We start from the raw sequence: 26,242 nt of genomic DNA on the forward strand, positions 1-26,242 counted from the left end.
CTGGGAGATGCGACAATTCTTTAAAAAAAAAAGCAACAAACACATAGTTTTTAGCACCCCTTTTCAGGTGCATGGGAGATGATAAATCTCCCCCTGGTGTCTTAGAGATATCGCTGGATCTTGCCACTCAAGCTGCTCTCTCACTCTCCTCTGTCCAGTGTCAGAGCAGCGAAAGTTCATATACAGTGAACGATGGATGGCTAGGGCCACCTAGTAGATACAATTAGCATACCAATAGTCTAATTTGCATATTGGGTGTCAGATAGTGTTGAGCGATTTATGGTAACTAATCAATTTTTCCCTAGAATAACAGTAAAAAAAAAGAAATCATACTTACCTCATCCATTTTCACACGAAGAGTCTGCCATGGCCATCTTGATTGAACATGCAGAGCTAAATCTCCTGCGCAGTGATGCATGACGTCACCATGCCGTCCAGCATGATGACGTCATTACACACCACGTGAGATTTCGCTAGGGATCTTCAATCAAGATGGCCATGGCGGACTCTTTGTGAGCAAATGGATAAAGTGAATATATTTAATAATTTTTTTAAACAGATTAACTACTGACAGCCTTCAATGGTCATCTCAGACGCGGCATCTGAGGGGCTCAAAGACGGGTTTGGGCACCATCGCTAAGTAATTCACCACAAAGCAAATTTGTTTGTGAAATTCAGCAAAGCAGCCAAATCGAAGTTTTGAGAACTTTGCTCATGTCTTGTGCCAGGTATAAATGCAGGAAAAGAGGAGAAAGGGGGCAACTCTTGGAAATCTCATACATTTTGTGGGGTGCGGTCTGGTTCTCTTTAATAATAGCAGAAATCATAATACTAATCATAATACTAAAATAAAAAATCATCTAAACACTACTTGCAGGTCAACCTGTTTTTGCTGATTATACATAACTGCTGACAGGCAATGTGTGCACATAAACCAGCTCTTACATTGATAGCTCAAAGCATTGCCATGTAAGGTCTATGATGCACTTTGTTGGCTGGATAAAGAATACATTTAACATGTAATGAACCAAAACAACTATAGAGTGCTGTTTTCCATTGCACTTCAGTATGACAGGAATTTAGTAGTGGGATGGGTAAGAAGACAGGCACCAGTAAAAACTGTGGATTTAGCGCTGATATGTCCTGGAGCTGATAAATAATTGCAAAAAATAATAAAGGAATAATATAGAAATAGTATAGGTATAGCGCTAACTATTCCCTAGCTATTGGGATATTGCATGTTGAGAGTTAAAGACCAAGAACAATGAGACACGTGTGCCTAAGATATGTCTCCTTTAGGGTACTTTCACACTAGCGTTTCTGTTTAACGGTATTGAGTTCCGTCACAGGAACAAAAACTGATCAGTTTTATCCTAATGCATTCTGAATAGAGAGCATTCCGTTCAGGATGCATTAGTTCAGCCCCTCTTCCGTTTTTTGGACGGAGAAAATACTGCAGCATGCTGCAGTTTTCTCTCTGGCCAAAAATACTGATCACTTGCCGGAATGCCAGATGCGGCTTTAATTTAAATTGAAGCGTATTAGTGCCGGATCCGGCATTAAGTGTTTCGGCAAAACGGATCCGGCTTTCCGATCTGCGCATGCGCAGACCTTTAATAATGCAAAAAAAATCTGGCAGGCAGTTCCGGCGACTGAACTGCCTGCCGGGATCCTCTGCCGCAAGTGTGAAAGTACCCTTAGTTTGCATTTACACAGTATCTATTCACATGAAGTATTACTTGACCTATTTCTCTGGTAATCAAATCTATGTGTTAGAACTGATAACTGTGGATGCTACTTCATACACCCGTAAAATGAAGTTTATCTTCTACGAAAATTGATGCTGCTATAGTACAATGTCTGTTTAAAAGATCTAATCAGCTAGAATATATTGACATTAATCATATTTTTTTTAGATAACCGGTGTATGGACAGGAGATTTATACCAAATCGTGCTAAACAACTTATTGCCTTGGCAAGCTTTCCTGGTGCAGGAAATACCTGGGCCCGACATCTAATAGAACTGGCTACCGGCTTCTATACTGGAAGCTATTACTTTGATGGATCACTGTATAATAAAGGTGGGTTGAGGCATAAAGTGTAAGTACCTAAACAGATTGTAAGACTCTGATGGCAGCGTCCCGCTTTTCCAGCTGTGCTGTTAAGTGCTGGTGCTCAGGAAAGGTCAGCAGCTGCGCACTCTAAAGCTACCCAGACAACGAGCGCAGCGTCAGCAGTCTGTTCACATAAACGTCATTCCCAAGATCTTTAGCGGAGAGAAAATAATCGACTACTGTACTTGTTGTGAAAAGAAACATAATAGGCACATTTCTGCATATGCGCTGGAGAAAAACTGGCAAAGATGAAATTATACTTGATGCCATGCACTAATATTCATAGTAATATGGTGGGGCAAATCCATCAATATCAATATAGATTTCATATTATTGAACAAGTACAGTTTTAGTCTGATATCTATCTATCTATCTATCTCATATCTATCTATCTATCTATCTATCTCATATCTATCTATCTTTCTCATATCTATCTATCTAGCTATCTATCTCATATCTATTTATCCTTCTATTGATCTATCTATTCACTTCTCTGAAGTAGCCGCACATGCTCAGCTCCATCTTTCACCTGCCATATCTCCTATCAGGGGCTGTCCCAGTTATCGGACATGCTCCTCCACTGAGAAAGGACATATCCATTGAGATCCATTGAGCTGACAGCTTGAAATAAATCTAGCAGAGCAATGAATAGGGGGAGCTCTGAATCCATGTGAGGTACAGGACTGGTTCCAGTTTTGTTAGAAAGAGATAAGCTGGCCAATTTCATTAGATCTATAATGGTCTAACCCACTGAATTTGGCGGGTTTGGCCATCCATCAAATGTGTACATGAGGCCTCCCGACTCTCCTCCAATTCTTTTGTTCTCAGGGACTTAGGCTACTTTCACACTAGCGTTTTAGTTTTACGGTATTGAGATCTGTCATAGGGGCTCAATACCGGAAAAAAATGTTTCAGTTTTGTCCCTATTCATCGTCAATAGGGACAAAACTAAACTGAACGGAATGCTCCAAAATGCATTCCGTTCCGCTTATTTGCGTTTCCATACCGGATAGCAAACCGCAACATGTTGTAGTTTGCTTTCCGTCCTGGGATGCGAAGCAAAACGGATCCGGCATGAACCCCAATGCAAGATCCGTTTTCTCTGACACAATCTGCCACAATAGAAATTGGATCCGTCTTCCATTGACTTTCAATTGAGTTCATGATGGATCCGTCTTGGCTATGTTAAAGATAATACAACCGGATCTGTTCATAATAGATGCAGATGGTTGTATTATCAGTAACGGAAGCGTTTTTGCGGAACCCTGCGGATCCAGCAAAAACTCTAGTGTGAAAGTAGCCTTAATCTACTGCCAGAAGAGCCTGGCAGAGGCTTTCCTCTCTTTACCGATTCACAACACATGCGTTCTTGGCCAAGCCAAGTCTGCATATGTATGGGAAGATGGGGAGAAATGGCTGTCATCTGAATGAACTATAAGATTTCTCGTGTATGACCAACCTTACAATCTAAATAGGAGGAGCAACACAAAAGTTATAAGGTTCTAACTTTAGTCAGGGAGACATGTCGTTGTTCTAGCAAGGGGAAAGTCAATAAAAGTGCAGGAACTAGTAACCCCATCATTAACTAAGGGACTATCATGCAGACAAATCATGCAGCCAAAAACAATACAGAATAGATATTTATTGTAATGATCCTTACTTGTATCTATAATAATAAGAACCAGTTCCATGGAAATCTGATATGTCACTGGTAAATGTACAAATAGGTTAAAATGGTAATTATATCAATTCTGGCTGTGAAGTCATAATTATTTATATTCATTTCATATGTGAACTATGGCATTTTTTTCAAAAACAATTTTTCTACCATAATGTGGTCTGAATAATGTCTGCATCTACACTCACCTAAAGGATTATTAGGAACACCTTGTTCTATTTCTCATTAATGCGATTATCTAGTCAACCAATCACATGGCAGTTGCTTCAATGCACGTAGGGTTGTGGTCCTGGTCAAGACAATCTCCTGAACTCCAAACTGAATGTCAGAATGGGAAAGAAAGGTGATTTAAGCAATTTTGAGCATGGCATGGTTGTTGGTGCCAGACGGGCCGGTCTGAGTATTTCACAAACTGCTCAGTTACTGGGATTTTCACGCACAACCATTTCTAGGGTTTACAAAGAATGGTGTGAAAAGGGAAAAACATCCAGTATGCGGCAGTCCTGTGGGCAAAAATGCCTTGTTGATGCTAGAGTTCAAAAGAGAATGGGCCAACTGATTCAAGCTGATAGAAGAGCAACGTTGACTGAAATAACCACTCGTTACAACCGAGGTATGCAGCAAAGCATTTGTGAAGCCACAACACGCACAACCTTGAGGCGGATGGGCTACAACAGCAGAAGACCCCACTGGGTACCACTCATCTCCACTACAAATAGGAAAAAGAGGCTACAATTTGCACTCACCAAAATTGGATTGTTGAAGAATGTAAAAATGGTTTCTTGAACATGACAATGAGTTCACTGTACTGAAATGGCCCCCACAGTCACCAGATCTCAACCCAATAGAGCATCTTTGGGATGTGGTGGAACGGGAGCTTCGTGTCCTGGATGTGCATCCCTCAAATCTCCATCAACTGCAAGATGCTATCCTATCAATATGGGCCAACATTTCTAAAGAATGCTATCAGCACCTTGTTGAATCAATGCCACGTAGAATAAAGGCAGTTCTGAAGGCAAAAGGGGGTCCAACACCGTATTAGTATGGTGTTCCTAATAATTCTTTAGGTGAGTGTAAATGATCAGTAAGATCACTACCAATAAATGCTAAAGGTGCATTTTTAAGTACCAATGAGCAGGCAGTTATCAGGAAGAAAGTGTCCTTTTTGGATAACTACCTGCTCGTCTGTGGAGGTGAAGAGCTAAATTTACATGCAGTGACCACCTCCTCTGTATGAGGATCAACGATCACCACTGCCATCACTCGGCCCCATACAGATCCTTTGTGTCTGGGCAGAAAGTGTCGTTTAGAGAGCACGATCTGCTACCCAGAAACGATTTCATGTGCAGCATAAATGATGATTTTATTGGCGGCACATTTACATGGGCCAATTATTGGGAATGCCTGTTCACAGTAACGTTCATTCCCAATAATTGGATTGGACAGTATAAATCCAGCATTACATTGAATAAAAATAATCTGATTGTAGTCCAATGGGCAGAAGATTACTGTATTACTGGCTCCAATAAACCCGCACTCTTAAGAGAAACAGCTTGCGATCCTCCAGCAGAAAGATAAGCTGGGTCATGCAGTTCTAAACTGATATGATCTGCTTCGCAATCAATCACAAGGATATACAGAACTTGTTCTACTCACAGATATTTATCTGCAATCTTCCAAGGAATCTTCAGCCTTGATTAGATCTATTCATGTCAAGTCCTTTCCTCATGCGTGCTATTTCTTTTTGAGAATATCATTAGAAATATTTCCTTGTACTTTACAAATGTCAAGCAGCATTGGATGTGTATTCTGGGCTTTTTTTTTTTTTGCACATTTGACTAAGCAACAATGTATCCAGGCAACTATTAGATTAGCCACCATGCTACTCTGCTGCCTGGCATAACTCAGGAAAACAAATTACACATCCATAATTGATGTAATACCGCTACTTACATCATCTCTTTCCTCTGGCTAGAATCATTTGCTTAAAGATTGTTTGTTTATTTGCTCATAGTTCTCCTCTCTCTTTGTCTCACTAAGGACTTGGGGTCATTGATATAGAATTGGAATCTGTCAGCGCAGACAATTTCATTTCTAGCATAAATGGTTATGAAGAAAATGAGCTTGAAAAACAAATAATACAGTAAATGCAATCTCCTGCTCCCCTTTAAAAGAACAACAGAAGGCACATCAGACAAAAACTTAAGGCGGGTGTAAGACAACTGATTGTCGGTAAAGAAGCGTTCCTTCCCAACAGTCGGCTGCTCGTTCAGTGGAGGTGAAGCGCTGCATTTACATGCTGTGATCCCCTTCACAGTATGAGGACGAGGGATTGCTATTGTGATTGCTCGCCCTCACACAGAATCATGGGCAGCAGATCGCTGTTTAAGCCATCCGATCTGCTGCCCACAAACAATGATTGATGGTGTCTGCACGAACGACAGGCTCACCCGATGAATGATTGTTCATCGGGTGATTGGCGCAAATTTACACTGCCAGATTATCAAAACTAGTCATTCACGATAATCTGGCCGATTATTGGTTCATGTAAATCCACCTTTAGGCAAACATTATCTGGACAGAGCATTCTCTACAGCACATAAAAAACTGTTTATACTGAAACCGGTTCAGAACCAGCGTAATTTTAATCTTAAGGGTCAGGCAAAGCATAATCTGTTCTTCTAATGCGACAGTTTAATAGATTTTTTGTGACTTTTTAAATAGCATTTTTAAACACATTGGGAGACATGTTTCTTAGGATTTATATCACTATTGTGGAGTCCAAAAGTCGCACATTTTGTCGCACACCATATTTGTGGCAAAATTTTATTTTCCCCTTTCTGGAAACTTTTCAGAAGATGTAAGACAAGGGGACGTGATGAGGGCGGGAGGGCCAGGTCCCACTGTTGTAAATTAAGACAGAAGTCTACGGCAGTTAGCAGGCTGCCGTAGGTTTAAACGCCAAAAAAACACACATTTTTCTTTGCCGTAGGTTTAAGTCTGTCGCATGGGGAATCAAGACCAGCAATAGAAAACGCCAGTCTTGATAAACATCCCCATTCATGTTTTTTTTTTTTTTTTAAGTTTATAGCCTAAAAAATAATAAAAAATTTGCTTAATTTAAATATTTTTTTTAGAATTTCTTGGGGATAATTTAGTATTACCCTAAAAATACACTTTTATTTGCTATTGTCTACTATAAATCTTGATTTATTGTTGCCCTGTTTTGTAAATCCAGATTCCGTTAGCATTGCAACAGTGATTTGGGGGGAATGGTAATTTGGAATGGGTTAATTTATTTGTGTACTTGTTTATAAAAAAAATCTTGTATTATTTTCTATATATTTCTTATATTTTTTCTGTATTTCTTATATTTTTTGTGATGTGTATTTAACAATAGAGAAGACAGAAGCAGTGAAAACAGCTTCTGTCTCCTCTCTGCGTCCCTTGACTGCCTTTATCAGCAGGAGATCCAATATTTGAATGCCCAATCACTTGGCCAGCTGGCTAAATCCCACACCATTAATATGCTATAGTGCAGGGATCAAGGCCCATAGTGTCAAATCAAGGCCCATCCAAGGTTCTGAGAAACAGTTCTCTGTATCATTTATATTACCTAACTATACAGTATGTTAAAGTAATACATCCATCTTAGGATACTATGCCATATGACTATTGTGACATGTGTGGCTGAACAACATATACAGCCTAATATACCTTAAATAGTAATTATTGGAAAAGAATCACCCACGCATCTAAAGTAGACTCATGATTAAAAATACAATACAATATCCAGGCCAATTTTATAAATGCTCTTCTCTATTATCAGTAAATAAAGAAGCAGAAGAGCAAATGGTAATGTAGTAATGGGGGATTCTGCATAGTCAAACAACTGTATTCATGTCCAAATAGTTTTGTGGTGCCATCCATAGGATCTATTATGTAATGCTTTGTGATGCATAAAAAATTGATCAATTGAAGTAGTTATTTAGATTTTGTATTATGTATCAAACATGTACTTTGATGGCACAGTAACATATTATAGCACTGCCATAAAACAGTAGTTGTGTAGTTGATTACTTTAATATGACATTGTCTACTATTAGACCATTTTATAATTTAACAAAAGTTTTGGCAAGAGTTTTTTTTCTCTCTGTATATTGTGCAGGCTTTAAAGGGGAGCGAGACCATTGGAGAAATGGGCGTACCATTTGCATCAAAACTCATGAAAGTGGAAGGAAGGAAATTGAATCTTTTGATGCAGCGGTTTTGCTCATTCGGAACCCATACAAAGCGTTAATGGCAGAATTCAACAGGAAATATGGTGGACATATTGGATTTGCATCACAGGCTCATTGGAAGGGAAAAGGTAATGGTTTATTTTTTTCTACTAAGACTGAAAATACACAGTGCATGCAAGCCATATGTTTCTAATACCAGGGAAGCAAAGGCAGACTGGGAACTTAAAGTGGCCCTGGAAAAACTAAACTAAAAGAGGCTCCATGTTGTAGGCAGGACCAAATTAACAGAAGGTGGGGCAACACAAGTAGGCAGGGTCAACAATACCATGGTGCAAAATACTGGATACATGAGTACCTGATTCTCTCAGCGTTAATTTCTGTTGAGAACTCATTATGTACCAGGTCAACAGAAGAGAGGAGGACTTGGGTGGCCCCCTGGGGCATCTGCCCACCGGGAAATTTCCCTGTAGAGTCTATGACAAATCTGCCCCAGCAGGGAGGGATGGAAGAGCTCATGATTCACAGGATACTAGATCATCTGTCAAACATGGTTGATTTGATGGCTGCCAGTAGAACTAGGTCACTTGTGTTTACCGACATGTGGATATATGACTGTGGATAGATGTAGCAGGATGAATTTTGAAGACTAGTGCATTTCTGGACTTAATTGCTACCAAACTGATAAGACAGCACATTGTATTACAGATAGTTAATGACCTACAACATACTGCAAAAGCAACCTAAGAGCTGTTTAAGGGGGAAAAAATGAATATTTTGCAACTGTTGAGTGGATCACTTGATCTCAGTTCAATTAAACATGCTGTTCACTTACTGAAGACTAAACAGCAGCAAATATTGGCAGCTGCAATAAAGGCCTGGCAGAACATTGCAAGGAAGAAAACCTGGTATTTGGTGATGTCCATGGGTTCTAGCTATAATTCATGGCAAATGATTTGCACTAAAGTATTTAAAAAAATTCTTATATCATTATGTCCACTTTTATGCCTGTCAAAGAGGAGACAGTATAGGGGTCATTTATTAAGACAGGCATTTTAGACGCTGGTCTTATTAACCCCTTGCACTGGCAGTGGATCTGCCAAAGTTAAGTAGAGGACGGCAACGCTACATAATTTTGGTCCATCCACCGCCAGTCTAAACGTAAGACAGTTTCCTTGCTGGCTTAAATTTAGACCATTTTCAACAAAAACAGGCGTCGAAAATGATAAATGAGATACCCCTTCCCCACCCACATTACACACCCTTTTTTAGACCTGGCGTAAGCGGGAAAAAGTTGCAGACTGTGGCGCAAATAAATGGTGCTGCAATCTGCAACAGATATATGTCAGAAAAATTGTGTATATATGATAAAAATGATCCCCTATGTATGTTTGTCTGCACAAACCCTTGAATGAAAGATGAAAGTCTGCGAACCATCAATACGTGGTGTGACGGGCTCACGATAGAAAGAGCATAGGGCTGCTCTCGTCTGCTCTAAGTTACTTTCTATGGGCCGACAGGCACTACTATGCTCTCAAGCATGCATCAACTGCTGCGATGTAAAGAGGACACAAAAGATTCCAGCACTTGGTTCTGGGTAGAGATGAGCGAATCAAAGTTGACAAAGTAGAATTTGATCCGAATTTCATGAAAAATTTGATTCGCACCGAATTTCCTCATGCTTTGTGGTAACATATTGAATTTTTTCTTAAAATGGCTGCTGCACGTGTGAAAACATAAAGCAAGGAACTCTGGGATCACCTATAATGCCATGCATGCAGCCAATCTGCAGACAGCCAGCACTGTGGTTTCACAACCCTTTAAATAGCCTTAGCCATCTTGGATTCTGCCATTTTCCAGTGTACTTAGTGCAGGAAGAGACGTCAGCAGACGCTAGGGACCGTGCTACAAAAAACTTAATTGAGCTAAAAAAATAATTTACAAAGGCAGGGAAAGATTATTCAAGGTGTAAGGGAAAGGATAGGGAGGAATCATTCCACACCTTTTTTATTGGACAGGGTTCAGTAGGGGAGGTAACAGCATGTAAGCCATGTATTAGTTGCAAAAGTAAAATATATTTGCCATTCAGCGTGCAGTTATATGTACTAAAGCCTTCTGTGGCATGTATAAGTGTAAAAAAATAAGGGCCTATTTCCCTTTCAGCGGTGGAGTTATAAAGCCCCTTTTTGTCTTGTATTAGTGGCAAAAATATATATATTTGCAGTTCAGCGGTGCAGCTATATGTTCTAAAGCCCTTTTTGCCATGTATTAGTGGCAAAAGTAAAATATATTTGCCGTTCAGTGGTGCAGTTATATGTTCTAAACCCCTTTTTTGTGTGTATTAGTGAGGGGGGGCTCATTAGTCCTGTCGCAAAGTGAGGAAATTACAGACTTTTTTGGGGGTGTTTTAATTTCCTTTTTATTTATTTATTTGATCTAACAGTATGTCAGACAGAGAAGTGCTAGGCCCTGCACAGGGGAGTTGCAGAGGCCTAAATGTTTCTGGCGCATGCACAGGCCGCAGCAGTGTAAGGGGCCATGGCAGCAGGGGTCACTTTGAGAGGCCTGAGCTCCCAGTGTCAGCTAGCGGTGGTGTCTTGACCAGCAACCCAGCGGTTCTTAAATTGTTGACTTTGACTTCGTCGCAAGTGACATCAGAGGCCCCCAGCCAAGATTCAGTAGGATAGTCAGACACAACCCTTAGTTGGCATGTCCCGGGAGAATGCCCTGTGCCCTCACCTGTCCTCAACCTGCCTGTCCTTTTCTGTTCCCTCAAAAAGAGAAGTATTGTATGCTGTGGGCTCAGCTCCACTATACAGTGAGGATGAGCTACTAGACATCAGCAGCTACTGGCAAGCCAAGATGTAAAGGAGACATCTGCCGCTTCCTCCACTAGTCAGGCATGTAGTGATGAGTAGAGTGGCATGGGAGCTGGTGTTGCGAGCAGTCGGGCTCCTGATCCAGAGACGGTTGAGTAGGACATCAATGACGTGCAAACAGTACTCGATGATGATGATGAAGCTGATTGCACTTGGGAGCCGGGTGACGAAGGGGTTTCATCATCGGGAGAAGAGGGTGGCAGCTTGACCGTGAGGCAGCGGTGGAGCAAGCAAGTCGTTAGCGTGGCAGGGAGTCAGCAGGGTGGCAGCAGTGGGAAGTCGGTAGCCAAACGTGCCCGGGGTAGACCACCCGCTTTGCAGGAGTCTACCTGCCTGGGAAGTAGCCGTGCACGGGTTCACGGAGGCGGTGGCAGTAAGTCAGTGCATAGTGTTTCAGGCAGTCAAGGCTCCACTACCTCATCCGAAGAGAGCTGTCTGTCCTTCCCATCATCTACCGGTCCTGATGCTGCTGCTCCTTGTTCTCCTACTTCTCGTCACTCATTCTGTCGGCAATCGATCATCAAAGCGATTGTCAAGAGACAACAGTATGCATGCACTCATCCTACGCCGCAGAAGCTGAAAGTGCTCCTGTCCAAGTTTCTGGTGCTGCAATCCCTCCCTTTCCAAGTGGTGAACTCTGCACCTTTCAGAGAACTGATGGCTTGTGCCAAGCTGAGGTGGAGAGTCCCAAGCGGTCATTTCTTTGCCAAAAAGGCAGTAACAGCACTGCACACACATGTAGAACAGAAGGTGAGCCAGTCCTGGAGCCTGTCGGTGTCTGCCAAAATGCACGGCAACGCCGACGTGTGGAGCTGTAACTACGGTCAGGAACAATATATGTCCTTTACGGCCCACTGGGTGAATGTGGTTTCTGCACAGCCACACCAGCAACTTGGCCAGGTGACGCTGCTTTCGCCCCCACGTTCTCACACCATTGGTCCTGCAACAATATCCGCCTCTGCCTCCTCATCCTCTACCGCGTCCTCAGCCTCCACTGCAGGGACAATTGACAGTGCCCCTCCAGCATACCATATGTGCAGGGCAAGGCAGTGTCATGCTGTTCTGCACCTTGTTTGCCTGGGCGAACGGAGTCACACAGGGGAGGAACCGCTCCGTGTCCATCAAGAAATCGAATCCTGGCTTTCTCATTGACAACTGAAAATCTGAACCATGGTGACCGATAACAATGAGAAGAACATGGTGTCGGCGCTGCATCAAGGAGGGCTGAGCTATGCGCCCTACATGGCACACGTGTTCAATCTGGTTATCAAGTCTTTAACCTATCTGCAAAACATCCTAAAAATGGCCAGGAAACTTTGCATGCACTTCAGCCACTCATACACCGCAAAGCACACCCTCCTTGAGCTGCAGCAGAAGAATAGCATCCCCCAACATAGGCTGATATGCGACATTTCCACCGGTTGGAATTTCACCCTCCATATGTTGGACCGACTGTACAAACAGTGAAAGGCCATAAACAATTTTTTGATGATCCAAGCGGACAGGAGTACTCCCCTGTGTAACTTCGATGTCAGCCAGTGGCAGCTCATGTGTGACACCTGCCTTTTGATAAGAACCTTTAAGAAGGCCACGTTATTTGTCAGTCACCAGGACTACTGGATGAACAATGTAATTTCACTGCTCCATGTCCTGGAACTTATGCTGGTAAATATGGCTGGTCAAGGTACTCGAGACGTGACGCTTACATCTTATGGCCACATGAGCCCTGTGGGGGCTGAACTTCTGGCTCTCCACCTTGTTGGACCCTCGCTACCATTCCAAAATGGGGGCCTTTTTTATATCTGCTAAAAGGGAGGACAAACTGAACTACTATAGAGACATCCTATGTAGTCAGTTGGCCGCTGCCTATCTGCGACATCAGCAGCAACTTGAGTCGAGTTGCTGATGAGCAGCTTTCTTCACCTGCAGCAGCAGCTGGAACGGGAGAAGGGCCTAAACCAGCAGGTCATGGCATACTTGGATAATACCCTGCTACCCCACATTGAAGATCCGCTGGACTACTGGGCAGCCAAACTGGATTTGTGGCCTCAACTGGCCGAGTTTGCCCTGGAAAAGCTGTCCTGCCCAGCCAGTAGAGTGGCATCAGAGCGGGTGATTAGCGAGGTAGGGGCCATAGTTACTCCAAGATTAACTCATCTGTCCACTCAAAATGTGTACAGACTGACCTTTGTCAAGCTGAATCAGGCGTGGATCAGCCAGAATTTCCACCCACCAATGCCTGTTGCATCTGACTAGATCATTTATGGTGCCACACCAACACTTTCACGAAAGAGACTGGTTTCTTCTGGCTACCTGCCTCAGCTACTATTCTGTTGCTGCCACTCGCCTAGTGCCACACATCTGATGCCAAGTGTTCCTTCTTTCACCCACCATCTTCAGCTGGTACTGATATTGCCACCCACCTCCCCACTTTGTCACCGGGTCACTCTGTGGTCTTCTGATGCTGCTGCCACCTCCACATTATGTCACATTGCCACTCTGTGGCCTCCTGATGCTGCTGCCACCTCCACACTATCATTATGTCACTCTGTTGCCTCCTCCTGATGCTGCTGCCGCCACCTCTATGCTCTGTCATTGTGCCACTCTGTGGCCTCCTGATGCTGCTGCCGCCACCTCCACCCTGTCATTGTGCCACTCTGTGGCCTCCTCCCGAAGCTGCTGCCACCTCCACACTATGTCAACTTGCCACTCTGTGGTCTCCTCATGCTGCTGCCACCTCAACACTATGCCACCTTACCACTCTGTGGCCGTCTGATGCTGCCGCCGCCTCCACACTGTCATTGTGCCACCCTGTGGCCTCCTCCTGATGCTGCTGCCACCTCTAGACTGTCAATTTGCCACTCTGTGGTCTTCTCATGCTCTTCCCAATCTCCCCACTTCATGACTGGGCCAATATTTAGCGTTTCGGCCTGACTGACATCATCATTTATTTGACCCTTCTTCTGATCTGTCAGAAGGAAGGAAAAATGAGATTAACAATGGATCATGTCTGTGTAGCAGCTATACGGCCTCTCTGTTCCCATCAGAATTGGATTGTGATTTGGTAGCCAAAAGGAGTGGGTACAAAACACAGAAGACATGCAAACATTCCATTCACGTGTCATCTCTGTTTTGGATCCACTCCTGTTGTTTTTGGCATTAGCAATACCGATGAATTAATGACCAAATGTTGACCAAGTGAAGGCAGATGCTTAACAGGCAAGATCGGATTTTTGGGGCTTATTGTTCTGACAGATCAGAGGAAGGGCAAAATAATCAGTGAAGTCAACACAAACTTACTGCTGACACACTCTCCGCTCTGTTGGAGGGCTCTACTTGTATAACTATTTAATAGAATAGGTTCTGTAGACATCTATGTGGAATCAGCTGGCGACGGTGTGAATTGACTCCGTTTCTCCTTGGCGCTAACATCTACCTGTAAACCTGAGTTCATACTTGAGTTATTTGGTCCGTTTTGGCCCAGTGACTGCCCAAATAAGTGACGTGTGCAGTGATTCTAAGAGCGACACCTATAATATGCATGTCATACTGACTCACAGTATTATTTCAGTACCACAGCAGACTCCCTATGCGTGTTACTGCAAGGCACAGTGTTATACACCACTATACAGGCTCTCTGCAGCCAGGAAATAGCCATTTGAGATATGCCGCAATTAAATTCAGATTTTATTATTTTTTTTTACATTTGGCGAACCAGCCGAATCAAATTTTTTTAAAATTTGCTCATCTCTAGTTTTAAGAGAGAGTGCAGACTTTTAGGGGAAGCTAGGAAATACTAAAGGAATAGATTATTTTCCATGCTGTTCTCAGAGAGAGATGCAGGCTGGCACATTTTTTTTTAAAGTTCCAGATTTCTTTATTTCATATCCATTGCAATATTCATAAATACCAATTGTATTGACATATACCATATTTTTCACCCTATAAGACACACCTGCCGATAAGATGCACCTAGGTTTTTGAGGGGGAAAATACGAAAAAATATATTTTTGAACCAAAAGGTGTGCTTTCGGTGGGTTTTGAACTAATGGTGGTCTGTGGATGACATTATTATGGGGGATCTGTGGATGACACTGTTATGGAGGGGATCTGTGGATGACACTGTTATGGAGGGGATCTGTTGATGGTACTGTTATGGGGGGATCTGTGGATGGCACTGTTATGGGGGATCTTTGGATGGCACTGTTATGGGGGGATCTTTGGATGGCACTGTTATGGGGGATCTGTGGGTGGCACTGTTATGGGGAGTTGGATCTTTGGATGACACTGTTATGGGGACAGGGATCTGTGGATGACCATGCTATGGAGGGATCTGTGCATGTCACTATATAGCATTTTATGCTATATGTGTCACCCACAGATCCCCCCATTACAGTGTCCACCACTAAACCAGGCCCCGCCGCTCACAGCACTATTCATATCTAAACAGTAATCCTTAACTTCGAGTACAGCAACTTTAACTTTAAAGCAGCTCTATCCTGTTTACTACCTTACAATCAAGCTCCCATAGCAGGCAGAGCGGCCGGCAGCGTAACGTCACTCACTCACGTCACGCACCTGCTCTGCCTGCTTTCATTTATAAAGTGGGAGGAGCAGGCGCGTAATATAAGTTTGTGACATTACGCTTCCGCCCGCTCTGCCTGTTACCGGAGCTTGATTGTAAGGTAGTAAACAGGAAAGCGCTGCTTTAAAGTTAAAGTTACTCGAGGTTAAGGATTACTGTATAGATATACAGTACAGACCAAAAGTTTGGACACACCTTCTAAATCCAAGAGTTTTCTTTATTTTCATGACTATGAAAATTGTAGATTCACACTGAAGGCATCAAAACTATGAATTAACACATGTGGAATTATATACATAATAAAAAAGTGTGAAACAACTGAAAATATGTCATATTCTAGGTTCTTCAAAGTAGCCACCTTTTGCTTTGATTACTGCTTTGCACACTCTTGGCATTCTTTTGATGAGCTTCAAGAGGTAGTCACCTGAAATGGTCTTCCTACAGTCTTGAAGGAGTTCCCATATATGCTTAGCACTTGTTGGCCCTTTTGCCTTCACTCTGCAGTCCAGCTCACCCCAAACCATCTCGATTGGGTTCAGGTCCGGTGACTGTGGAGGCCAGGTCATCTGGCGCAGCACCACATCACTCTCCTTCATGGTCAAATAGCCCTTACACAGCCTGGAGGTGTCTTTGGGGTCATTGTCCTGTTGAAAAATAAATGATGGTCCAACTAAAATGCAAACCGGATGGCATAGCATGCCGCTGCAAGATGCTGTGGTAGCCATGCTGGTCCAGTGTGACTTCAATTTTGAATAAATCCCCAACAGTGTCACCAGCAAAGCACCACCACACCATCACACCTCCTCCTCCATGCTTCACGGTGGGAACCAGGCATGTAGAGTCCATCCGTTCACCTTTTCTGCGTCGTACAAAGACACGGTGGTTGGAACCAAAGATCTCAAATTTGGACTCATCAGACCAAAGCACAGATTTCCACTGGTCTAATGTCCATTCCTTGTGTTCTTTAGCCCAAACAAATCTCTTCTGCTTGTTGTCTGTCCTTAGCAGTGGTTTCCTAGCAGATATTCTACCATGAAGGCCTGATTTACACAGTCTCCTCTTAACAGTTGTTCTAGAGATGTGTCTGCTGCTAGAACTCTGTTGGACATTGACCTGGTCTCTAATCTGAGCTGCTGTTAACCTGCGATTTCTGAGGCTGGTGACTCGGATGAACTTATCCTCCACAGCAGAGGTGACTCTTGGTCTTCCTTTCCTGGGGCGGTCTGCATATGAGCGAGTTTCTTTGTAGCGCTTGATGTTTTTTGTGACTGCACTTGGGGACACTTTCAAAATTATCCCAATTTTTCAGACTGACTGACCTTCATTTCTTCAAGTAATGATGGCCACTCATTTTTCTTTACTTAGCTGCTTTTTTCTTGCCATAATACAAATTCTAACAGTCTATTCAGTAGGACTATCAGCTGTGTATCCACCTGACTTCTCCACAACGCAACTGATGGTCCCAACCCCATTTATAAGGCAAGAAATCCCACTTATTAAACCTGACAGGGCACACGTGTGAAGTGAAAACCATTTCAGGTGACTAGCTCTTGAAGCTCATCAAGAGAATGCCAAGAGTGTGCAAAGCAGTAATCAAAGCAAAAGGTGGCTACTTTGAAGAACCTAGAATGACATATTTTCAGTTGTTTCACACTTTTTTGTTATGTATATAATTCCACATGTGTTAATTCATAGTTTTGATGCCTTCAGTGTGAATCTACAATTTTCATAGTCATGAAAATAAAGAAAACTCTTTGAATGAAAAGGTGTGTCCAAACTTTTGGTCTGTACTGTATATACTGCTGTGAGTGGCCCCACTGCAAGTTGCCAGCATCCAGCCCCTCCTCCTTCCCCGCTGATACATCGCTGCGCAACATCGCAGCCGGCGATGTATCAGTGTTAGCGATGTAAAAATGGCAGCATTCACCCATAATTAGCACTGCTATTTACCCCCCACTTTTGGAGGGGAAAAGTGCATCTTATGGGGGTGGAAATACGGTATGTGGTTTTATTTTTTATTAATAAGTAGTGATGGACGAGGGGGATCAATGGCAAAAATTCCCACAAAGAAAATGTATTTTAATCAGGGGCCATTTTTATGTGTCTTAAAGGGAAACTCTCAAAAATGTGCCCTGATGGTGGAGCCTAAGAGATTTTATTTTAGGCCACGGGAGTACAGGCCCCCAAAAATAGGCATTCACCTGACAGAAAAGAACAAGTGATTATGTGGCTGGAGGTACATTAGGCGGCCACTGAATAACCATTTTACTGTAGGCCAGTACAGGCCCCAAAAATCAACAAGCTCTGCCTCTAATGCCACCAGATATAAGTTATATAAGTAGCTATCCTATAAGTCAATGTTCAGCTCTTAGAATAAGCCTTGAGACATGACTTGGATATTAAATAAGCCAGTAACTCATCTGCAAAAAGCCCTAAACGGCTGTTTGCAGATGAGGTGCTGGCTTATTTAATATCCAAGTCATGTCTCAATGCTTATTTTAAGAGCTGAACATTGAAAGCATAGCTGCCTTACATCTGGTGGTATTAGAGGCAGAGCTTGTTAAGAGCTCATTTGCATCCCTTCCCTCCCAGAATTCCAGAGGAGCATGTATGGCCTATAAGTCTCCTCACACTGATTAAGGTGCTCTCTCCCTAAGAAGAGTGACGTTACTCGTATGTTTGTAATCTTAAAACTTTGCAAAAGAAACAAATTTACAAGAATACACCAACATATCAATGTGTGGTCCCTTTGTCCCAACGCACCTATCAGACAATGGGGGCATATTCTAGCGATATACCCGCATTGTCTCAGATGAGACAACCCCTTTTATCTTGTTTATTGATGAGGAGTAGGTGTTGCACCTTTGTATGTATTTAAATTGTTTTGTATACTCTTCCATTGTTTTGTATCCACTTTCATTATCTGAAGAGGAGGATTTTGACATCCCAGAAACACTTTACAATAATGGACTAGATGCTTAGGTCCCTTGGAGTTTTCTATGGTGACAGCGCGGCATTTTTTTATTTATTTTTTCGTTCCTTCACCCTATATTATAGTTAGCAGGAGCTTTTACTATAAAGATCATTTCAAATTGCCGCTAGCCTGAGGCATTGGAAAGAATCTAGGGAAATTCAGTGACAACAGGAGAATGTGCAGCAAATTTGAGATTTTCATTTAGTGCATTCCGGTATTGTCGCTATCAAACAGCCGAGGTACATTCTATCTGACATTTAAATTTTGCACAAGTTTACATGCACAGCAGTGAAATCAGGCATCATGATAAATGGTGATAATTCACATTTGAAATTTTGATTTTCGCTGAGGCTTTTCTAGTTTATGCAAAATTCTTTGCTGAACATTGGTAAAACCTCTAGAGAATACAGTGGTTAAAATATTACTGGTGGAACCTAATTGCCATTGTTTTATCTTCTTGTCCCACCAAACCATAACTATTTTGGCCACCAACCGTCTGGATGCATTACTGGCAGATAGAAATCTCTTTTCCTACAGAAAGGGGCTTGCAATAAGTATGAAACTTCATGTGTGAATGCAACTGATTAATATTGTGTGGAGAGCCCTATATCTATCTTGCAATGTAGGAGTAACATGATTAGCTCTACAGGAGCTCTATTGAGGCACATGTTTTTTTGCAGGGAATTGCACATTTTGTACAATTTTAGACTGTCATCTCTTTATGTCTCAGATGACAAGCAAATTCTAATGTATCATGATTATTGCTGGGAGAAAATGAATAAAATCTATGTTGAATTAGTGTTTTGATACAATTTTAATATAACTCAGAATTAGCAATGATATTAATGGAAAATTACAGTTATTTTGCATGCAAAATTGATTGTAAACTACATTGTGTATTACACCTGCCATTACAACTATTTCCTCATTTATTATTCACCACAGCACATAATCTAGACTCATTTATATGGTATAATTTATGTTCCCTTAAGTGGCCCAAAATTCATTTTAAATTCCAGATTGGCTTTTTGTTACACCCAGAGGTATTATGCTATTAAAATGGTCAAAATGGCTTACTGAAACATGAATTATTACTATTGTTAGTACAGATGAAACTCGAAAAATTAGAATATTGTGCAAAGTTCAATTATTTCAGTAACGCAACTTAAAAGGTGAAACTAACATATGAGATAGACTCATTACATGCAAAGCGAGATATTTCAAGCCTTTATTTGTTATAATTTGGATGATTATGGCTTACAGCTTATGAAACCCCAAAGTCTTAATTTTGAGGTACCCTTTGCTCAGGGGGTATGGATTAATTAGCTGACTAGAGTGTGACACTTTGATCCTAGAATATTGAACCTTTTCACGAAACTAAAATTTTAAGCTGCACTAATGCAATTCCTTTTAATTTGCATTACTAAAATAAATGGACTTTTGCACAATATTCAAATTTTTCGAGTTTCACCTGTATATCTGATGCTTTATCAAAAAACATACATCTGGATATAGCATCAGCAGTCTATGCCCACAGGCACAACCACTGGAATACTCAACCCCTCTGCACTGCTATGTTGCCTGCAGTAAGTGGCTGGGGCTTCCCTCTGCTCCTTACCAGACTGGCTTGGCCACTGAAGTGTGTGCGTGGTTCTTCTTGTTCCATGCTGTATGTCTCTTTTGGCCTTCCTGCCTCCTGCTCGCTAATCTCTGAATCTGTAGGGTGCATACAGTGACATTCATAAATTAATGTTACTGTGAACAGTTAAGCAAGTTGAAGATGAAATGATCTCCAAAAGGAATAAAGAGTGAAAAAATTAAAGGAGTAGCATGAAAAAGTTTGTGAGATTTGTGCACTCAGTTAACTTTGACCAAGGACGTTAAACTGCCTCTTAGGCCCCTTTCACACGGGCGAGTTTTCCGTGCGTGTGCGATGCGTGCGGTGAACGTATTGCACCCGCACTGAATCCTGACCCATTCATTTCTATGGGGCTGTGCACATGAGCGGTGATTTTCACGCATCACTTGTGCGTTGAGTGAAAATCGCAGCATGCTCTATATTGTCCGATTTTCACGCGACGCAGGGCCCATAGAAGTGAATGGGAAGCGTGAAAATCGCATAGCATCCGTAAGCAAGTACGGATGCGGTGCGATTTTCACGCACGGTTGCTAGAAGATGATCGGGATGGAGACCCGATCATTATTATTTTCCCTTATAACATGGTTATAAGGGAAAATAATAGCATTCTGAATGCAGAATGCATAGTAAAACAGCGCTAGAGGGGTTAAAAAAAATATAAAATAATGTAACTCATCTTAGTCCACTTGATCGCGAAGCCGGCATCTCCTTGTGTCTCCTCTGCGCTGAACAGGACCTGGGGTGAGCTGCTGCATTAAATACCGGTTAAGGACCTTTGATGACGTCACTCCGGTCATCACATGGTCTTTTACCATGGTGAATCACCATGGTAAAAGATCATGTGACGTACCATGTGATGACCGGAGTGACGTCATCAAAGGTCATTAACCGGTATTTAATGCAGCAGCTCACCCCAGGTCCTGTTCAGCGCAGAGGAGACACAAGGAGATGCCGGCTTCGCGATCAAGTGGACTAAGGTGAGTTAAATTTTTTTTTTTTTTAACCCCTCTAGCGCTGTTTTACTATGCATTCTGCATTCAGAATGCTATTATTTTCCCTTTTAACCATGTTATAAGGGAAAATAATACAATCTTCAGAACATCAATCCCAAACCCGAACTTCTGTGAAGAAGTTCGGGTTTGGGTACCAAACATGCACAATTTTTCTCACGTGAGTGCAACGCATGACAATGTTTTGCACTCGCGCGGAAAAATCGCACATTTTCCCGCAACGCACCCGGCTCTTATCCGGGCAAAAAAACTGACGCCCGTGTGAAAGGGCCTTAGAGTTAAAACTTCACAGTGATCATAAGGAAAGGTCAGGTGATGCAAATTTCAAAGCTGCTTGTGGGATTGCTATAAAAGCAAATAACCCTCCCCCCCCCCTTCCCACCTTGAAGTAGATTTAGCAGACTCTGGAGTAGTGGTAGATTGTTTTACTGTTAAGTGACACCTATACAAATATGGTCTTCATGAAAGAGTCATCAGAAGAAAACCTCTCCTGCATCAGTAATATATACATTAGATAAGTGAGGTCTAGCAAAAGAAAAATGTTGTTTACACACATGCCTAGTACTGTTCTGGCCCCTTTGTTTACATGCAGTTGCAGAGCTGTGGGGGCATGAAACAACATTTTGTGAAGTTCTTCTCATGAATGTTTGTGGGTGTCAGCTAAGACTGCCTTTCACTTCTCCCTGCCCTGTCTTGGTTATCTTAGCTGACACAGATGGCTCTTCTCATGCTGCAGCTCTTCCCAGTAGTCACTGACCTCACAGACATTCTTTCTTCTGGTTGCTCTCCTGGCCATTTACATCTTGCTGCTTCTTCCATTTGATACAGGCAAAGTATTTCACCAGTTCCAGTCAAGTAAACCACCCCCCCCCCCCCCCCCCCACCGTTAACTTTCACTGTTCCTGGGATTCCTCTTCTGCTTATTGGGTTATAAAAGCTAATGCTAAGCCATTCTGCCTCCAGTAATGTGCAGGGGGTATGGCTTCGTGCTGACAAGCTCTGCTTGCAGCAGACAATCAAGTCTCTATGATGATGACTTCTAAATGGACTGGACATGCCTGACAGCTCTCAGCTAAAGATGGAACCAGCATGAGACAAATAAGCCTCTAGATATCAGTAGTTATGACCCGTGCACACGGTTGCCAACTGTTTAGAAAGTTCTGGACAGTCTGTAAAAATAGGAGACTTTTTTCCTGTGTCCGTGAACAAAAATAGACATGTCCGTTACAGGTCACACTAAATGCTGGTGATGAGGTGTTACCATATATTGAGCTATAAACATGTATTGCTTGTAATCTTTATCAGTCATTATGGTTTACCAGTTTGTCCGTAAAAAATTTGTCTCTTCAGCAAGCACAGCTCACAGACCAGATTTCAGTGACATTCTCTCCTGCAGCCTTAGGCTGGTCTAAAGAATGTCATCAAAGCAGGCAAAGAAGCTGATATCACAGGCCAAGTGACACTCTGAAATATGAGCTGCCACTGTAGAAGAAGTTAATTACCTGGAAATCTATTACTTTTGTTTAGATAGGAACATTCAAAGAATAAAAAAAATAACTCGGACAACCCTTTTAATCATGTGGGTGGCTCAAACATGCTTTGCGGTTGTGTTTCAGCCAATGGCAAGAGAACATTTCACAGGTGGAGGGAAGAATGGATACAATAAAATTCCAGTAAATTCTGGAAGCAAATATAACACTAACTATAAAAGAGCTGAAGTTGAAAAGAAGATGACTTCTACAAATGGATAATGATTCTAAACACACCTCAAAATCCACAATAGATTACCTCAAAAGGCACAAGATGAATGTTTACCATGGCCCTCACAGTCTTCTGATCTGAACATCATTTAAAATCTGTAGATCGACCTCAAAAGAGCAGTGCATGCAAGACGGCCAGGAATCTCACAGAACTGGAAGACTTTTGCAAGGAAGAAAGGATAAAAATCCCTCAAACAAGAATTGAAAGACTCTTGGCTGACTACAAAAAGTGTTTCAGGCTGTGATACTTGTCAAAGGGAGTGCTACTAGGTACTAACCATGCAGGGTGCACAAACCTTTGCTTTGGGCCTTTTTGCTTTTTTGTTGTTTTGAAAATGTAAAAGATGAAAAAAAAAAAGTTTGTGTTTAAAATACAAAAGGGAATGCATCATCTTTGACATTATGCCTTCTGGAGATCATTTCATCTTCAACTTGCTTAGCTGTTCACAATAACAGTAATTTTGACCAGGGGTCGAACTTTTGCATGCCACTGTATGCTTCCCTAGCTCTTAAAGGGCCAGCCTGCAGCCAGTGGTCTATTGTGTTGTTCTGACCCCACATGTCATACTTCTGGCTGTTTACCATATTGATCCTGTGCTGCCTGCCCTGACTCCTGTCTGACATCCCTATTATCCCTACTAAGCCTGTGATACCAGCCCCGACCTTCTGCCTCTTTATCGAATTGAACATAATCTGCATAATCTTACATTGGCTTATCCTTTGTATTCTCCTTGTATTCTCTGTCCTCTTGATGCTGTGCACTCATGTTTTTAAACCCACTTGGGTCATCTGTCACTGAGCAAAAATTGCTTAGAGGTAGTGACCTGGTGGTTCCCCTGCAGTGCCCTAAGTCATATCTGTTCAGTGACACAGTAGGTCCATATCCACTGCACTACATTTAAAGAGGTATTCTGGTTAGTTAAAGTTATCTGCTATCCACAGGATAGCACATAACTATCAGATGGGTGGGGGTCCTAATGCTGGGACCGCCACCGATCACAACAATGGGGGCCGTGTGCCCCCTGCAGCTCCCTTGAAAAGAATGGAGTGGCTGGTCACACATGTGCGCAGCCTCTCTATTCATTTCTAATGGAGTTAGGGCTCATGCACACGACAGTATTTTGCGTTCAGTATACTGGACGTTTTTTGAGCTCAGTATACGGAACATATACTGAACCATTCATTTCAATGGTTCAGCAAAAAATACTGAAGTGTCTCAGTGTGCATTCCGTTTCAGTATTTCAGTATTTCCGTGCCGTGAAAAGATAGAACATGTCCTATACTTGTCCGCAAATCACGGTGCTTGGCTCCATTCAAGTCAATGGGTCCGCAAAAAAAACGGAACACATACGGAAATGCATCCGTATGTCTTCCGTTTCCGTTCCGTTTTTTCCTGAACCATCTATTGAAAATGTTATGCCCAGCCCAATTTTTTCTATGTAATTACTGTATACTGTATATGGCATACGGAAAAACGGAACGGAAAAACGGAAAGGAAACGGAAACACAACGGAAACAAAAAACGGAACAACGGATCCGTAAAAAACGGACCGCAAAACACTGAAAAAGCAATACTGTCGTGTGCATGAGGCCTTATGGAGATAGCCGAGCGCTGTACTCGACTATCTCCAGAACTCCCATAGAAATTAATAGATCTGCGGCCTGCATGTAAGACCAGCCACTCCATGGTTTTCAGGGGAGCTGCATGAGGTACGGGCCCCCATTCTCGTGATCGGTGAGGGTCCCAGTGATCGGACACCCACTGATGTCATAGTTATACCCTATCCTGCAAATAGGGATGACTTTAAACAACAAGAATATCCCTTTAATATTCAGAGACACAGGATGAATAGTGTTGTGAACATATAATGAAAATAACATATTTCATGTGAAACATGATTATATAATTCATTCATGTTATTTTAACAAAACAATCACTGCACTGAAAGTTTTCATGTACTTCTCTGCTTAGCAGCTGAGCCCAGCTGCTGAAACACAAGGTTAATAAGCAAAGCATCGACTTGTGTAGCTAAGACATTGATTATAATTTCCACATCATTTAATATTTAAGGATCTGCTTTGTGCGGTAGTGAGATTATGCCCTTTTCTGTACACAAATACAAATCCAATAAACGTGTTACATCCTGACCACGAGACAACAGATCTAGATATATATTGCCCTATATAGCCCATTTTAAAGGTGATCTGTCAGTGGGCCTCTGTTCAATATATTTGATTTGCTTTTTTTCTGATGCCCATTATGAATGCTCTTTATGTTCAGGAAAAAAACCTTAATTACTGCTGTTACTTAATGTTGTGAAATGAACTCCACTTAAGAGCTGCTGTTGTCTTTTCTATATGGAACAACTGGTAGAGGTTATTCTGGTAATGTCTTATACTGCAGCTAGTCTATAGGCTCCCTTTAAAATTGTCTACTGTCTGTTACAGACTACAAAGCATAAGTAAAAGATACACAATAGTATTCATGTAAAAAGGTATGTTTTCTTCAGGCACCTTTTATTGTTATTTTTTGTATTACTTAATAAAAAATACTATTTTTAGGTAACTCCTAGACTCTATGTATTTATTGGCCCAAAGAGATGTATTTTTATAGACCTTCTATACCCAAATCCCATTCCTTCTGGTTTGATTGACATTCCTGAGAACAGGGAACAATCATCATTAAAAGCAGGGCAAAATGAACAATTGTGCATACACAAGATTTCACTTCGACTTGAGAAGGTATAGGTGGAGGTGTTATGGGACATGTCTTCTGCAAGATCCCCTAAAGCATCCAATAAATACTTCAAAATGTACTTATACTATGGAAAGTTAACCTACAAATCTGGTATAAATTAGGGTCATTGATCTGCACACCCTGTGGATCCAACTATCAGGTCACTGTGTTCCACCATATAGAGCTCTAGATGTTATACTCCTTTAGAAGCAAAACTTCCAGGGCAGAAGAGATCTATGATATGGCATCTTATGGAAAATGTCACAGTTTTTTATTGTCATAGTTATACAGAATCCAATAGAAAAATCTCAGTATGAAATTAAAAACATATCGAGGTAGACTGAAGACCAATAGACTTGTACCGGTACTTTATAACAAGAACTATAGTATACAATTGCTGGAGTTTTTCTTGCGTAGATAGGCCAAATCAATCTAGGGCAATGCATCTTATGATGTAAAATAAATTAAGATTAAATAAATATAATTTACTGAGATTGAAAAATATGCCCAAAAATTAAAAATGACTTTTTTGGGGCCAAAAATAAAGATTGCTATTTATATGGACTGACTATTAAAGGCTATGTGTATCTTCGGAGGCAATTTTTTAGGATTGCATTTTACTCATTTG

At 41.8% G+C, this 26,242-nt stretch overlaps 1 protein-coding gene across 6 annotated transcripts in view; it reads left to right on the plus strand.

The window, feature by feature from the left end:
- WSCD2 (WSC domain containing 2) overlaps window positions 1-26,242 on the plus strand; it is a 448,422-nt gene that overhangs the window by 369,043 nt on the left and 53,137 nt on the right. For all 6 annotated transcript variants that reach the window (XM_044275806.1, XM_044275805.1, XM_044275807.1 and 3 more), the window contains 2 exons: window positions 1,917-2,081; window positions 7,961-8,161. In XM_044275806.1, the coding sequence (XP_044131741.1) occupies window positions 1,917-2,081; window positions 7,961-8,161 (366 nt within the window). The remainder of the gene's footprint in view (window positions 1-1,916; window positions 2,082-7,960; window positions 8,162-26,242) is intronic.

This window comes from Bufo gargarizans, chromosome 1 (assembly GCF_014858855.1).
Source record: "Bufo gargarizans isolate SCDJY-AF-19 chromosome 1, ASM1485885v1, whole genome shotgun sequence".
Classification (NCBI taxonomy): Eukaryota; Metazoa; Chordata; class Amphibia; order Anura; family Bufonidae; genus Bufo; species Bufo gargarizans.